Source organism: Acomys minous (assembly GCF_964271855.1).
Source record: "Acomys minous genome assembly, chromosome: 15".
NCBI classification, from domain to species: Eukaryota; Metazoa; Chordata; class Mammalia; order Rodentia; family Muridae; genus Acomys; species Acomys minous.
The window spans coordinates 89750015-89766068 of NC_140497.1; the positions used below are offsets into that span (position 1 = coordinate 89750015).

Consider the following 16054-nt stretch of genomic DNA (forward strand, 5'->3'; position numbering starts at 1 on the left):
CCCAATGTCAGAATTGTTATAACCTATATGCCTGCCAGTCACCACAACCTGTAAAAGTGAACACAAATATAGCTCATTCCCATTGTATCCCTGGAGGAGTCTTTTGTTTAAAAATGACTACGATAATATTTTAATTTTTTCAAATTAATTTATTTCTTTATGATCTCCAGATATTCAGTGTTTGTGCAGATACATGTGTTTCTTTGTGTGTGAAAAGACACATGATTTTCCTCAATTTACTTTATAACTTAAAATCAAAAAACGAACTTTGAAGAGTCATTATATGGAATTAATGCTGAATCATGCTTAAGTAAACCAGGGGTCTGGAACGCAGGTCTCATTCTACAGTTAAAAAGTAAATGTCAATGAAAGATTTTTTTTAATGTTATTTTTCATCTCTGCACCCGAAGTCAGGTATGCAAAGAAGCCAATTTATGGATTTGCTGTTTGCATAATCTCACATTTTAACCGTGCAAACACGTATTAAAGTATTAATTTGTAATATGTCATTGAGGAAGACACCAGTTTTGTTACTATTTGTGATCTTTTGTTTTAGCTGAAAATCTTTTCCAACACTTTGAAAAACACAAAGAAACTCATAAGTAAATTCATAAACACTGGTTCGGAGGTGAGATTCACGTTAAATGTTACTTTCTCTTTCTCTGTTGGAAGGAGAACTGTGTGCGGTTGAACCTCTGATGGCAACACTGTCCTGGTTAGATTTGTTCAAAGGCCCAGATTCTTTGGAAGCCTGGAAAGATGCCTTGCTCTTCCTTGCATTCTCTCTCTTCTTTTCCTTCTCGAGAAGCCTGTAGTTTATAGCATTGCCAATGAATAGCCAAATGCCTGATATGACCACGACTGTCCCACAGGCTGCATACATGTATTTATACTCTCCAGTCTTGTCGACCAATTTACCTACAAGACAGAGAACATCCTTTAAGAGGCCATGATAAAAGGATAACACAACATCTGGAAGAAACTCCCTCAGTTAAACTGTCTTCCTCTTATTTAAATTATTATCAAATTATTCTTTAATACAGAAAATATTCCAGATGATACTTCTATATGTACTTAGTAAGGATGTAAGCAGACATCTACAGGCTTACCTTTTACCGGCATGCTGCATTTATTGAAAACTATTTCTGCCAATAAAATGTATAATCAAGAAAAATTAGACATACCTGTGTTTGTATATTAAGACAGAGGAATATGAGGCATTTTTGTATACAGACATGTGGCTTCATGTGTATTTATTAATTTACTTCAGATACTTTGAGATTACATCATTTCCTCACATTTCTTTGTTTCTTTATGTTAATATTGAAACAGTTACATTCTTTTGGAATGTTTACTAATCAATTTTTGGTGTGATTAACTAATGGCTTCATTATGCTCATCAAAGACTTAGGTTTATCTGTGATATTATCCTTTATCATCACTGTGAAGTGTCCTGTGTACTATGGACTCTTCTCTTTTTATTTTTTTCATTATTAGAGCTAACAAAATGAGGCCCTGTTGCTTTCTATTTTTTAAAGGATCTGTTTTAGCATGTGTGCATGCATGTGTGCACGTGTGTGTGAGTGTGTGCACATGCGCATGTGTTGTTCATTCACATGTATTTGCATGTGCCCTTGGAGGCCAGAGGAGGACGATGGATCTCTTAGAGCTGGAGTTACAAGCCATTGTGTGCTCTCTAATGTGGGTGCTAGGAACTGAACCCGGGTCCTGTTGAAGAGCAGCAAGTACTCTTAACAGATGGGCTGTCTCTCTCCACTCCCAAGATTGTAAACATTTTTTGAAATTTAAATTTATTTTTTAAATTTATTGATTTTACATCCTGATGGTAGCCTCCTGCCTCCCTCCACACCTCTGTGGCTCCCTCATCTCCTCCCAGTCCTACCCTCCCTCTCTCTACCCTCCATCCCTCTCCCCTGGTCCTCAGAAAGGGAGAACCTTCCTCCCTTACCAACTGACCCCAGCCTATCAAGTCTCAGCTGAACTGCCTACATCCTCTTCTTCTGTGGCCTGGCAAGGCCAAACTGCTAGGGGGAAGTAATCCAAGACCAGGCAACAGAGTCCATGTCAGAGACAGTCCCCACTTCCCTTTCTAGGGGACACTTGGAGACTGAGATTGTCTTAAATGAATCTCATCATAGTTCATATTCTTTTTTAAAAATTTTTTATTGATTTATTCATATTACATCTCAATGGTTATCCCCTCCCTTGTATCCTCCCATTCTTCCCTTCCTCCCATTTCCCCCCTACTCCCCTCCCCTATGACTGTGACAGGGGGACCTCCTCCCCGTGTATATGCTCATAGGGTATCAAGTCTCTCCTTGGTGACCTATTATCCTTCCTCTGAGTGCCACCAGGCATCTCCATCCAAGGGACATGTTCAAATATTGGGCACCAGAGTTTGTGTGAAAGTCAGATCTCCTTCTCCACTCAACAGTGGAGAATGTCCTGTCCATTGACTAGTCTGGGTAGGGGTTCGAGGTTTACTGCCTATATTTTCCTTGGCTGTTACCATAGTTTGCGGAGGACCCCAGGGCCCAGACTCACCTGTAGTTTTCCAGGACCCGCTGGATCCTTCTATTTCCTCATTCTCCCAGGCTTCTCACACCTAAAGTCTCAATAGGATGACCTCCCCGCTTACCCACTATCCTGGTAGGTACAGTTTTTCATAGGGACGTACACCTTGGACTAGTGTCTCGATATAAGTGAGTATATACCATTTAGCTCTTTTTGCTTCTGTGTGAACTCACTCATTATGACAATTTCTAGTTCAATCCATTTGTCCACAAATTTTGGAAATTCCTTGTTTTTAATAGTTGAGTAGTATTCCATAGTGTATATGTACCACAGTTTCTTTATCCATTCTTCTACTGAGGGACACGTAGGTTGCTTCCAAGTTCTGGCTATTATGAATAAGGCATAGCTCATATTCTTAACCATGCTGCAGATTGGATTCACCCAATCTCTTCTACAGACAGGTGCTGTGCCACTTTGGAGGTTAAATACCTTCTTAGTTTTACTGAATCTGCAAACTAGCCTGGAAGAACTTATTTGTTCCATTTGTTTAAAACTATTCTGATGGCACTAAAGCTAAAGATTAGCTGAGTCTAAAACATTTTTTTTCAGCTCATATGTAGTTCTTCATTTTTCTCATGTGAGCATTAACTTCTTAATAACTCTTATGGACAAACTTTGATATTAGCATGTTTGTTACATAGCACTTACACCTCAAGGGATTGTGGTGTAGACCCTCGAGTGCACCTCTTTACCAGGCTCTCAAGCATTTTGACAATACTACAGTTAGTACTAAATCGAGCTTTGTGAAATACACCTATTTCAGAAAACTCGGCTTAAATTAGGAACAATTAGGATGGAGCAATCAGGGTTCAGTGAGCTTGAGTAACCATCATACATACAGTGTAGAAAATTTACATCACATGACTCTGAGCACCAGGGGTTAAACAGAGACCCTGAACGAGTGAGCTGCATTCATTATACACATGCAGTGACAGGGAGGGAAGGCCCACTTGGAATAACCGTTAGCACCATCATCACCACCATCAAAAACATTTAAACATGGAACACTAAAGAAGGTTTTAATTTCAATCATGCATGGGATGCATTTGCCATTATACTGTGTGTTTAAACAGTAGAGTTGTCTCCCATAGTATCGAAGAGCACTCCCAATATGTTTCAAAAGGAAGCCACAAAGCGATCCATAGGAAAACCAACCAAACCCATGGAGTATAGAATGACTATTTCACCCACGTTTCTCCCTCCCTTTTTTTTCCTTCTAGTCTTATTTATTTTTGTCCTGAATTTTCTCTCCTCTCCTTCTCTCTCACCATCCCTTTTCCATCTGAAAAAATTTAGGCCTTTTTCTCAACTTCTTGATGTAGTTTCGTCAGTAGGAATTTTAGGATAGATACTTCCACAGCCATCTTTAAAACAATTTCAGATCAGGAAAACTACATCTCATCTCTCATTTAGAAATATGTAGCAGACATTATTTACTCAAAAAACTAAACAGGAATGCATGTTCCTTTATCTCTAGTCTGCACCAATGATAATGAAGTGTATCTACTTTAGGCAGCTAATGTAATCATAAAAATCCAAATTCTAATCCTTTCAGGATATTATGTTATATTTTTGCTCATTTTTTGTAAGAAAACCAATTACCTGTTCACTGATATTAGCCATACTTTAGACATGTATATAGTCTTAAAATCATAAAATAACTGATATACATGATAATCCCAAAGTATCATACACATCATCAATCCAACTTATGTTCATAACTTTGTAATCACAGGCTCTTAAATTTTGGGTTATACCACCCAATTATAAAAAATTTCAAGTGTAAAATCTCTCCAGTCTTTTAGGCAACTCGAGTTATTTACATTAATCATTTAATAAATTAAGAAAGCACTTAATCACCACGAACAAAGTACCTGTTCACAGATCCTGATGCTATCCATTCTGCTGTCATTGATGAGATTCTTTTTTAACATTTATTTTTAATTTATGTATTCACATCTCTATCATAGCCCCTCCTTCCCCTTCCTCCCAATCCCTCCCTCCCACCTTCTTTCCTCTTCACTTTGTCTTCAGAAAAGTGGGGACACCCCTCCCTTACTAACCCACACCAGCACGTGAGGACTGAGCTGCTCCTCCTCCACTGAGGCAGGGCAGGTGGCCTGAGCAGGGCAAAGTGATTGAAAGCAGGCAACAGAGGCCATGTCATAGCCAGCACCCACTCAACTTAGTAGCGCACCCACATGAAGATCAAACTGCCCATCAGTTACATGTGTGTAGGGGGCACTGCAAGGAGACCAATAGAGTCAACTAACATAGACCCATAGGGGCTTACAGAGATGGAAGCACCAACCAAAGAAAAATATTCTTACCAGCAAGAGGAGGACCGATAAGAACTGGGCCACACTCTGTGATTGTGACAAGTCCCACAGCACTGGAAAACCTGGCAGGTCCGACGTGGTCCATGAGACTTTCATAGAGGACAGAGGAAGTGCTTCCAAATCCAAGGCCAAAAAATATAGCGTAGACCACCAAAGCTGCATAGGTGTCGGCCAGGGGGCAGAGGAGATGGCATATGCCAGTGAAGAGGATTGAAAGGCTGAAATAGTACTGGATCCGTGGACGGATTAACTTGGTGTTTGCTATTAATCCTCCAATAGGCCGAGAGAACATATCGACAAAAGCCATCACAGACAGCAATAAAGCTGAGTAATAATCATCCACTCCTTTGTTTTTAGCATATGGAGTCAAGAATAAAACAGGGGCAAAAAACCCTAGAAACATAATGATACTTCCAGATAGGTAGATTATAAATCCTCTATGCTTAAAAAGCCTAAAATCTAACATCATATTAATCCTGTCTCCTAGTGATAACTTATTGGCGTTCTTCGTATTTGGATGTCCTGAATCAATCTTACTTTTATTAGATGTTAAAGTACGTGGATTTTTCACAACTGGTCTCATAAGGGACCCACCAAAACAGCTATGTAAAAATATGCCTCCCAAAATTAAGAAGCTTCCTCTCCAGCCATATTGGTAATACAGGTACTGACTGAAAGGAGCCAGGGTGCTTAAGAAAACAGGACTTCCAGTCATGGCTAAGCCAATTGCCATGGGTCTTCTCCTATAGAAGTACTGTCCGATTATCGTTAAGGCTGGTTGCAGGTTGAATGCTAATCCTAAGCCTGAAACAGAAAACAAAAACAAAACAAAATCAGCAAAACAGAACAAAAATGACAAAGGGGGAAAGAAAACACAAACACATTATGTCACTCACCAAAGAACTTCCTCACAATGTTCATGATAGAATGTAAGACAATCATACATCCTGCAGGGAGTTGAAATCTTTCAAGACTATAAACAGAATTTTAATTGTACAAAAAAGAACCAAATTGGTTTTCATAACTAAACATAGTAGAAATGTTTCAAAGTCTTCTGTTTCAAGGAGCAGAAATAAGGAAATATTGAGGTATGAAAAAAATATCTAAGAAGAGGCTATAGTGAAGACAAAATTACAAACCCTAAATCATAATAATATAATTCCACAGATAAATTAGTGATGCCCTTCTCATATGTACTTATATGCAAATAAACAGCTACATTTATTTCTGGTGAGATTTAAAGTTGGGGCTACTCTGCTCTGACAGTAAAACAAATTTTAAACAGACTAAAACAATCAAAAATTTTAACCATCTTCCACCTGTTCACATATTTCTTTCAATATTGTGCAAGAATAAAATTGAGAAATAAATTTATTCCATTATTTCAATGCACATCCACCACATTCTAAATTTAGAGTCTAGAGATCTACACATGGCCTAATTAAAAATGATTTCCTTTTATGAGTTGGAGTATAGTTTATCTTCAGGAGTTTTATTTGATTCATTGAGGACAAGTGCCAACCATGGGATCCTTGGCCCTGCTGGTTCCATCTTTGAGAGACAAGTTATCTTGCAGATCACCGAGACATGATTCTACTCTAGATGAATAATGCTTTAAAGGCATATAACTAATTTACAATAAACTATTTCGCTATACTAGCGTTGGTACTATTCTATTTTAAAAATCAGTATTAAGGTAAGAATCTTTCATCCTACTCATTTGGATAAACGGAAACCATATATTCCTAAGTAGTTAAGTACTCAGCTTCTGGGGTCACAGCATTAAGTACAAGTACTCCACAGCTTGATGATGTTTTCTGAATTTAATGTTCTCTGAAAGCTGTGGAATGAACCAAAAACATACTTTAGGGGAAACAGGATGCAACCTTTCCAACCTTCCCTCAAGCACATCATTGAGATATGTAGAAAGGGTATAATTAGCTGATTCTCGTCACTTTGTGGGCAGGTAGTGTGTAAGCAGAGGGAGCTGAGCTAAGACCCAGGTATTGTATTTCATTTATCTTTATTAATTTTCTCCCTACAAAAAAAGACGAGGACTTTTTGCTTTTAGATGTTATGCCAACTAAGTAAAGTGAAACACATCGGTCCACTCTAAAAACACCACACAGTGGTTCATTCTAGAAACACCAGGCCTCTGAGACTCAAACACATGAAGCTGTATTGAAATAGCAGTGAAATTACTGACAGCTCAAATACAAGAACATCACAACCATGGCATCTTTACTACACTACACCTTCTTTGTCTTCTCTGCTGAGATACAGGAACATCAGGATATCTGTATACAGGACATATGGACAGTCTTTTCATAACAATGCTTAGCTCTGACATGCAATATTTTGATTTGATATTTAAAATATAAAAAATGTGTTTTGCCATACAAAAATGTGAGAGGGACATAGAGTGGTTACAAAAGCAAAGAATTATCATCATTATTATTGTAGCTCTTTGTTCTCAGCAGGTAGCCCAGGTGGGTCTTGAACTCACTGTGCAGCCCAAACTACCAAAGAACTCACCATTTCTTGTCGCAGTTTCCGCAGTGCTGGTTTTATAGGCATTTACCACAATGGCTGCTATTCATTGGCCGCTAAAGCTATGTTTTTCTTCATTAAAGTACAAATAAGTATAAATGTAGACTGATCTCCACTCAAAAATAAGAAATGTTGATGTAGCCTTAAGTAGACTGAAGTCCAATTTTTCTTAAAATATGAAATGTAGATTTTTAAATGAAATTTATTCATAAGGAATATAAATATTGCACAGTATACGTTGCTTTGAGTGAAAGAGACTCCCTCAGATGTCACAGTGTTGTCATTCTCAAGGTCTGCGAGAGTGCTTGTAAGTACTTCACTAAGAGAGAGACAGACTAATGTAATGTGCAAGAGCTAAAAACAAACTTGTCAAGACTTTTGTTGTTCATGCTTAACCAGTGTTATCTGAAAATATCTACTTGGCTTAAATTATCTATTTTTAACTTATTATTACTGGTAAGTTAGATACTCTAAACAGGACTAATAATATGTTTTATAGAGTTGTTACACCAGGAGGTAGTCACACCACCACCACAACTCCCTCAGGAGTAAAAAGTGACCAAGTTAAAACAACTCAAGCAGCTTCTGTTTCCATATCTGTAGGATGACACAGAAATAACCATGTAATGAATTTTTAAAAATTATTTCTTAAAGTGAAATGTTTAGTCCTACCATAGGTACTATTTTAATGCATAAGATTAAAAAGTACCACCTAAGAATAGACTTGTTTCAAGAAAACAAACTCAAACAGAATGTTAAGAATTGTTTCTTATTCATCCCTTTCAAACAGTCTATATGAAAAAGGAAACTGGCTTACCGGTAAGGAAGCCAACGGTGAGGTAAAGTTCTGTCACAGTGTTGCTGTAAGAAGCTGAGACCATTCCAATACAGCATAATAACCCTCCGCACATCACCACTGGCCGGCTGCCATACATATTTACCAAGATACTACTGATAGGACCTGAGGTAGACAAGTGATGAAAACATACTAGTTGAGAGGGGTCAAAGGTTTATCCTTAATATTCTTTGTTCTGAATGCTAAGAAACTGCAGCTTAGTGGTCAAGGAGGATAAGTCCCTACATAATATAATTGCGGCTTTCCAATATGCCACATTGACTGATCTGTTTCTAACTTTTGTTTTGCATTCCTGGGCCAAGGTGATCCTGTCTCAAAGGTCTGATTATCTGGAACTAGAGAGAAACATTGACATTTACACCTGGAGAGCTATTTTATTTTACTTATTTTTAAAGGATTTATTTTATCTTGTGTATGCGTGCACTTTAATGTAAACACTCACATGTACGGTATATGCCGCTCTTAGAGGTCATAATGAGGTGTCAGGCTCTCAAGGGCTGGAACTACCTCTGAGCTCTCTTTTTTTTTTTTTAATTAACTTCTTCATATTACATCTCAATGGTTATCCCATCCCTTGTAATCTGCCATTCCTCCCTCCTCCCATTTTCCCCTTACTCCTCTCCCCTATGACTGTGACTGAGCTGTCTTTTACGCCCCCACTTCCTTCATTTAAGATGCTGGTTGTTGCTGTCCACATGGCAACCACACATCACTAACACAGCTATCATGCTACACGTGCTTGGACTTTGTATTAAATCCTATGATTTCCATGACCATAAATTCACATTTTGAAGAATATGAAAATGAATCCTGACTTCACTCAAATGTTCATTATGTGACCTATTGTCACAACACCCTGAACGCAGCAGCATAAAACCATACAGAGTGAGGGTGGCTTCTTGGATGAAGCTGCCCACAGGATGAGGCGATCCTACCTAAGAAGCTTCAGGAAGAAATGTCACAGCTTATTTAACATATATTTTCCAGTGCATTTGTGTGGATGTATATGCAAGTATAAACACTCAAAAATACTTAAGGTCATTAAAATAATGTATATTTATTTAATTATGTGCAGAGATCATGTCTTAGGTGTTATAAACCTTACAGCATTGTGTTCTGCTTTAGTGGACAATATTTTTGGTCTTGCAAAAATGCAAATGTAACTTAAAAACCGAACTCATATTTGCTGAAAGTCTGTTTTATACAGTCTTCCCAATTAGAAATTATTTCCTTTGAAATCTCATCTATAGCTTAAAATTATATTTCATATGAAACTAGGGATACTGTTTTAAGGGAAATAAATACACATTAGGTCAAAACCGAGGTCCAAATTTGGTCTAGAAAAATAAATTCTTATCCTGTAGGACAATTTGAAATTTTCTTGCATCCAATCACGCTGCATTTGAGAATATTGATGTGATAAAGTTAACATATATTGAAATTCAGTTACTATTGTACCACATTCATTCATGCAAGTATAATTAGTTACAATGTAATTTTCAAGTGAGATGACTCAAAAACAATATAAAACCTTGTATTAAAAGCAGCAGAAAAGATAACATTTTAAAAGACTTAATTAATATAATACATGTATTCCAAAACAGTGGGGTTGGGAAACAAAAGTAAAGGATAAATGGTTAAGATGGTTGAAAGTAGCAGAATTGTGTTCTTAATATGATAAAGTTTCCTTAGTGATGTGCTAAAAACAAAAGAATTGCATGTTATATAATACTTAACATGACCCTTTAATTATAAAATGAGCATCCTCCATGGAACGCATATAGCTAGATTAAATAGTTTTGAGTGAAAAAGAAAAAGACAATCAGAATAAATTGTGATCATTAATTATTAAACTCAGTTGCAGATGATTCATGGATTTTTTTTCTGTTTCTTTTCTCAAAATTAGTTAACTGACTCAACTTAATTCAGCTAAATTAAATTCATTGCCTAAACTCTCAGAATAAAGCCAGCTGACTTACATAAAGAACAAACTAATAAGCAAAACACATTACAATCCTCAATATATTCAATAGAAAAGAAACTAATGAAATGCATTATGAATGATGATAGGTATTATGATAAATAGAAAATCGAAACAATCCAAGGTGCTCATCAATTATCAGGACTAACAAATTGATACACGCTCAGCTCTTATATATTGTGTTCCACTTTTGGTGAGGTGCCTGAGTAACTGATGGACAAATGACATACTTCATTACTATATTGATAAGGACCTTTGCCTAAATTTAACAAATATAAAGAGGAACTTGAGCCACAAATCACAATTTAATATGTAATGTATGTCAAGCAATTATACATCTATAGCCCTAGGTTGAGTTAATCTCACCCAATGATTGCTTTCTCATTGCTGCTATTAAATAAGGAGAAGTGTGAAAACAAACTTAGTGATGTTGGTGTTCCTTTGTAGAGAAGGAATCTTAAATGAAGTTTCCAATCTTAATGCATTAATTTTATTTCACACTCCATACCTTAGTTAAATGATATTCTGCATGGGTATATTCATATCATATATAATCTTTTTTTATTCCCATGAGATTTACCTTATCAGTGATCTTTTTAGACATAAGCAAAACTCTTTACCTCTTACTATTAACATTTAGGGATCTCCTAAAGTCTTTCTAATTTGTAGGATCTGTGAATAGAACTTAAAGGTATGATACAAAATAAAGATATTTTTATAGAAACAATCCCAAATTGCTTAATAATAGCTTGAGGAGACATCTGACATTGAAAGTAAGCGCCACCACCTAGGGACATGGCTCTTTGATATATTATCAGCTTGCTTTTTTTTATAAGAGTAAAAAAGAAGATGTGAAAAGCTTACATTCTGATGATACATGAGTTTTATTCACAATGAATTTGTTTCACAACCAAAAATGTCTTTTTGCCCAGACATAGGACTGGTTATTTTCATGATTACTTACTTACTAAATTTGCTTTTGTCAATAAATCTAAATATTTAAAATCAATATATTATCCATGTAATTACAATGTTTAATACAACTAATAGTTATTAGTATGATATTCTATACATAACATATATAAATAATGCTTATTAGCTAAATCAATAATAAACATTCCTACCTGCAGAGTTGTATGAGTCCACATCCAAACAGCATCTACTGTTCACTTTCAAAATACATGTATTTCTATTTTCTTTTATTTACAAATATCAATCCCAATCCTTGCCACTGGCCTGGTTGTGAGAAATTTTTGTGACTCTGCTTTGCTAAAATGACAAATATTTTTTATGTCTCTTCATTTTTTCCTCTTCTACCATAACATTTTATTTATAAATTCATTTGACCACTACTTTTAATTATCACATCTGTTTAAGGAAACAATTGATTGTGTTCTGTGAGGAAAGAGAAGGAAGGTGCAAGAACTAACATCTTATCTAAAATATTAATTCAGACTAAAGATTTTTGGAAAAAAAGAAAATTTTATACATAAATATGATGTGCTCCATTCAACTACCTTACTTCTTCCCTCCAATTCCTTCTATAGCCTACCTCTTACTTTTCCTGCCCAATTTCATATATTCTATATTAAAGCAACTGAGTCCACTTAGTGCTACCAGTATGTGCATGGTTCCAGGCCCATCCACTGCATCACAGGCAGCCTGCTTGGACCATCTAATGAAAACTGACCACTCCCAGCAGGCATCATCTAATGTTCTCTATACAGGAGCAGGAAAATCAAGCATTTCCTGTGTCTAGAGGTCACATTATTTTCTGGCAGGAAATCATCCCACCTCTTGAAGGCTGCCATGGCTGCTTATACAATAATGAAAAGACCCTGTGAACCTGCAGCATTACTTTAGATATAAAAGTACATTTAATCCTTACAGTCTTCTTGGGCTTTGGAAACTATACACAATTTCCATGCTATACATAAAGAAACAGAGGATTCAAAGTAGTGGCTTTGAAAGAGAGCTCTAGCTCTCTGCTGTCACTCCTGTGAAATGTCATTTTCTTTTTCTGGCTGGTATGATTGAACTTCTTTTCCATGTGTGATGCAGTTCATAAAATACTGCACTTGACATTATATTTATATATTACATTTTCTATTCATTGGATTAATTTTTAGAGGAAAAAATAGGCTGTGTTGCAGAAAATACTATGGCCAGCCCAAGAGACACACTTCTGCCTCATTCTTAGCTGAGCTCTGATTGTATTTCTTACATACTAGCTGTGGGTTTCTATATGAAGCATAATAATTCTATGCTGCTTTGGTGACTTAATGCCACGATCAGACACTTCCCTGGATGTAAAATTTTGAAGGTAATTCATACAGGAACAAGTTGTATAGGAGATCCTATAAAATTATTTTGAAAATCATAATATACACCTCTAGATGTTTTCATGAGAATCTGATGCCTGTCGATGCCACTAATATCATAGAGCCGTGGTGTGAAACAGCTTAAAGGTGAGGAAGATACTGACAACATGTATAAGATTAGAGGAAGGTCAATGATTAGATGTAGCCAGATGCCCCTCATGCATCTATCAAATCCTCTTACAGATGCTAGGACTGGCAGCTGAACTCTCTGCTGAGTGCTGAGAGTTGTGTGGAAGAGTGGGGTGACAGAAATACCTGGAGGGGTCAGGTCAGGAGCTCCACAAGGAGACCATCACGGCTGGTGAATCTAGACCCTGAGGGAGCCTGCAAAAACTGATGCACCAACCAAGGATCCCTGTTCAGATATAGCTGATGGACAGCTCATTCTCCACAGAGGTCAGAGCAGGGCTGGGGACAGAGGAGCTGGGGCTGCCTTTGACATGAACTGTGGTGCCAGCCATTTGGTCACTTTGCCTTGGTTGGGGAAGGGGTGATGCCTTGATGGCACATGACGGAAGGGGATGCAGGCTATCCTGACAAGACCTGATAGGCTGTGGTCAGACCATGGGGGAGATGTCCCCTACCTCCTACACCTTGCCATCAGAGGTCTATGAGAGGGAAATAGGGCAGAAGAGGAAAGGAGGTTGGGAATGGGAAGATATGAGCAAGGAAATAAGAAGCAGGATATAATGTGAGTGAATAATAATAAATAACAATTTTTAAACAGGTAAGAACCAGCAAGAGTACATTTGAAATATGAGTATTTTCTCTACTCCTTCTACAAATGAAAACATTCCATTTTTATTGAATAAATAAGAAAAATAATCACAGATACCTGTGAACTTATTTTCAGAGTCTTAATGCCAAGACATGTCATAGACAAACATTTGGAAAAAACCTAAAGACCTATTATGAAGCTGTTTGGAAATTTTGGTGTGTTTCCCACAGAACTCTGCCTAGGCTCTAGGCATTTGCTTCTGTTTCTTAGGAAGAACACATATTTTTCCCAGTTAATGTGGACTGAAAGAGGACAGACATTTGTCAATGTATACACTGCTCTAGATTTGCTTCTTAAAATCACTTTGTTGTTGGTGGTGGTGGTTTTTGAGACAGGGTTTTTACGTGCAGCCCTGGCTGTCCTGGATTCACCATGTAGACCAAGCTGGCCTCAAACTCACAGATATCCATCTGCCTCTGCCTCCTGAGTGCTGGGATTACAGGCCTGTGCCATTATGCCAGGCAGTTAAAAGTCACTTTTTATTCTTTTATATTTTATATTTTAATATAATTAACTCATTTCACCCTTCCTTTTACTCCCTCCAAACCCTCCTGTGCTACCCCCTCTCTTTCTATCTCTCTTTCAAACACATGGCCTCTTTTTAATTGTTGATTTTATATACATATATATGCACATATTACACATTATACATACATACATGTATGTACGTGTAGCCTGTATAATGTTAATTGCATGCAACTGGATATTGCAGCACATAATGGTCAGGGATCTTTGTGGAAGAAGGGGTAGAGACATATATTTTTCAGAAGTAAATCTAATAATCAAATTAAACTGAACTAAAGTTTGTTGTTGTTATGATCACTAAAGGAAAAATTAAACTTTTTGTTTTTGGCTAGTCAAAAGGTAAAAGTAATAACAAAATCAGTAAATGCTTCAAACAACACCAGGAGTAAAGGTGAAGTACTGTGTTCTGTAGTAGTTGTAGATTACTGGAAGGGAAGCCAAGGCTAGTCAGATCTCACAAGTGACAACACAAACAATGAACCACATGCAGAGCATGAGCAGAAAGCTTATACATCAAAATGCTCCAGGAATCAGGAACCCATTGCCAGAACCTGAAGGAACAAATGTTTGTAATGCTATGAAATTCAAACCAAACCCCTAAATATTATAACCACACATTTTACAATAAATCATTCCAGTTCTGTAAAATTCACTCCAATTTTTCTGTTATTTTGATGGCTGTGCCCATCAAGAACTTCAAATACTCAGTCAATAAATCTAAGTGTGGCACATCTTACAGAGTGCCTTCAGTTCAACATTTTAATTCTAAGACAGGTGAATGTTTTAGAGTGGATAAAGTAGCTAAAGTATTGGACTAGCTCTTTACAGTCCTCCCAGTTTAATATCTAATAAAACAATCCATATACATTATTTACCCAATATATAATTAATGATGAGGACACTAGTTAGCCTACTGTGCGTGTGTGTAATGTATCTGTGTGTGTGTGTGTAATGTATGGTGTGTGTGTGTGTGTGTGTGTGTGTGTGTGTGTGTGTATACCTGAAAGTACCTATCTACAATGTGCTCATGTGCATAAACTTGTGCATGTGAAGGTCAGAGGCTGACGTCAGATGCCTTCTTCAATTGTTCTCTGCTCTAGCTTTTGAGATAGGGTCCGTCACTGAACCTGGAGCAAACTGATTTGAGAATACTAACCAAGCATCAAACTCCAAAAACATTCCGGTGTCCACTTTCCTAATACAGGTGTTTTAAGGGCCATAACATCTGGACTGGCTTTTTACGTAAGTGCTTATTGTCTAAAAGCAAATGATAAAAAAAAGTGCGAGTAATCTACAAAGTAAAACTTGAAGGAAATGCCTCAGTTGCTTGCTTGTATTCCTATCTACAATCAAGAGCCAGTTAAGAAACAGTGGAAGCAAGTCCTCAATAATTCCTGCCTGACAAATATTTCTGTCAGATATATTGAACCTGAAGGATGAAGATGCTCCAATATCAGAGTTCTGGGTGACTATTCAGATAGCAAACTGCCTCTATCATCTTCTCATTTGGAGAGCTACTAACCTGTACTCCTGACATACTCAGATAATCAAGTTTATTCCTTCTCAAGTCTCTGATAGGGTTGAATGCGAGGTATTTTAGTTTTACAATGAAGTTTAGTTGTTTAGGGGTTAAGATGCTTTTAGGTCTAGATAGGTGTTTTAAGTTAATAATGACAAAAAAAAAGTTAATAATGACAAGATGTGATGGAGAGTGATTTACATTCAGAATTCTAGATGCACCAGGGTAGTAAAGATGTATTTTTCAAGACTGCCACATACAAATAGCCAAAACACTAAGAATATAACCTTTATATAATTCCTGATTGTGTCATGGTTCTTGCTATAGGTAGTTTATTGCATATATGTGTAATGATATAAATGTATATGTAAAAATATTTTTAAAAGAAGAGGAGGTCCATGGATGTGATTCAAATTTTATTCCATGAACAATAAAAAACATACTGATTTAAAGAACTGCAAACGTTTCTGGTACTCTAATGTGAAGATTTGGTCTTAACAGACAGGAAGTAGATTTGTAGATGGGATGAT

The 16054-nt window shown here is 36.8% G+C and overlaps 1 protein-coding gene across 10 annotated transcripts in view; it reads right to left on the reverse strand.

The window, feature by feature from the left end:
- Positions 1-128: 128 nt before the first annotated feature.
- The window catches only part of LOC311584562 (monocarboxylate transporter 2-like), a 205224-nt gene continuing 189298 nt past the window's right edge, over positions 129-16054 (reverse strand). For all 10 annotated transcript variants that reach the window (XM_084759013.1, XM_084759008.1, XM_084759011.1 and 7 more), the window contains 3 exons: positions 8302-8445; positions 4926-5738; positions 129-918 (listed from right to left, as the gene is read on the reverse strand). In XM_084759013.1, the coding sequence (XP_084615139.1) occupies positions 641-918; positions 4926-5738; positions 8302-8445 (1235 nt within the window). In that variant the 3' untranslated portion in view covers positions 129-640. The remainder of the gene's footprint in view (positions 919-4925; positions 5739-8301; positions 8446-16054) is intronic.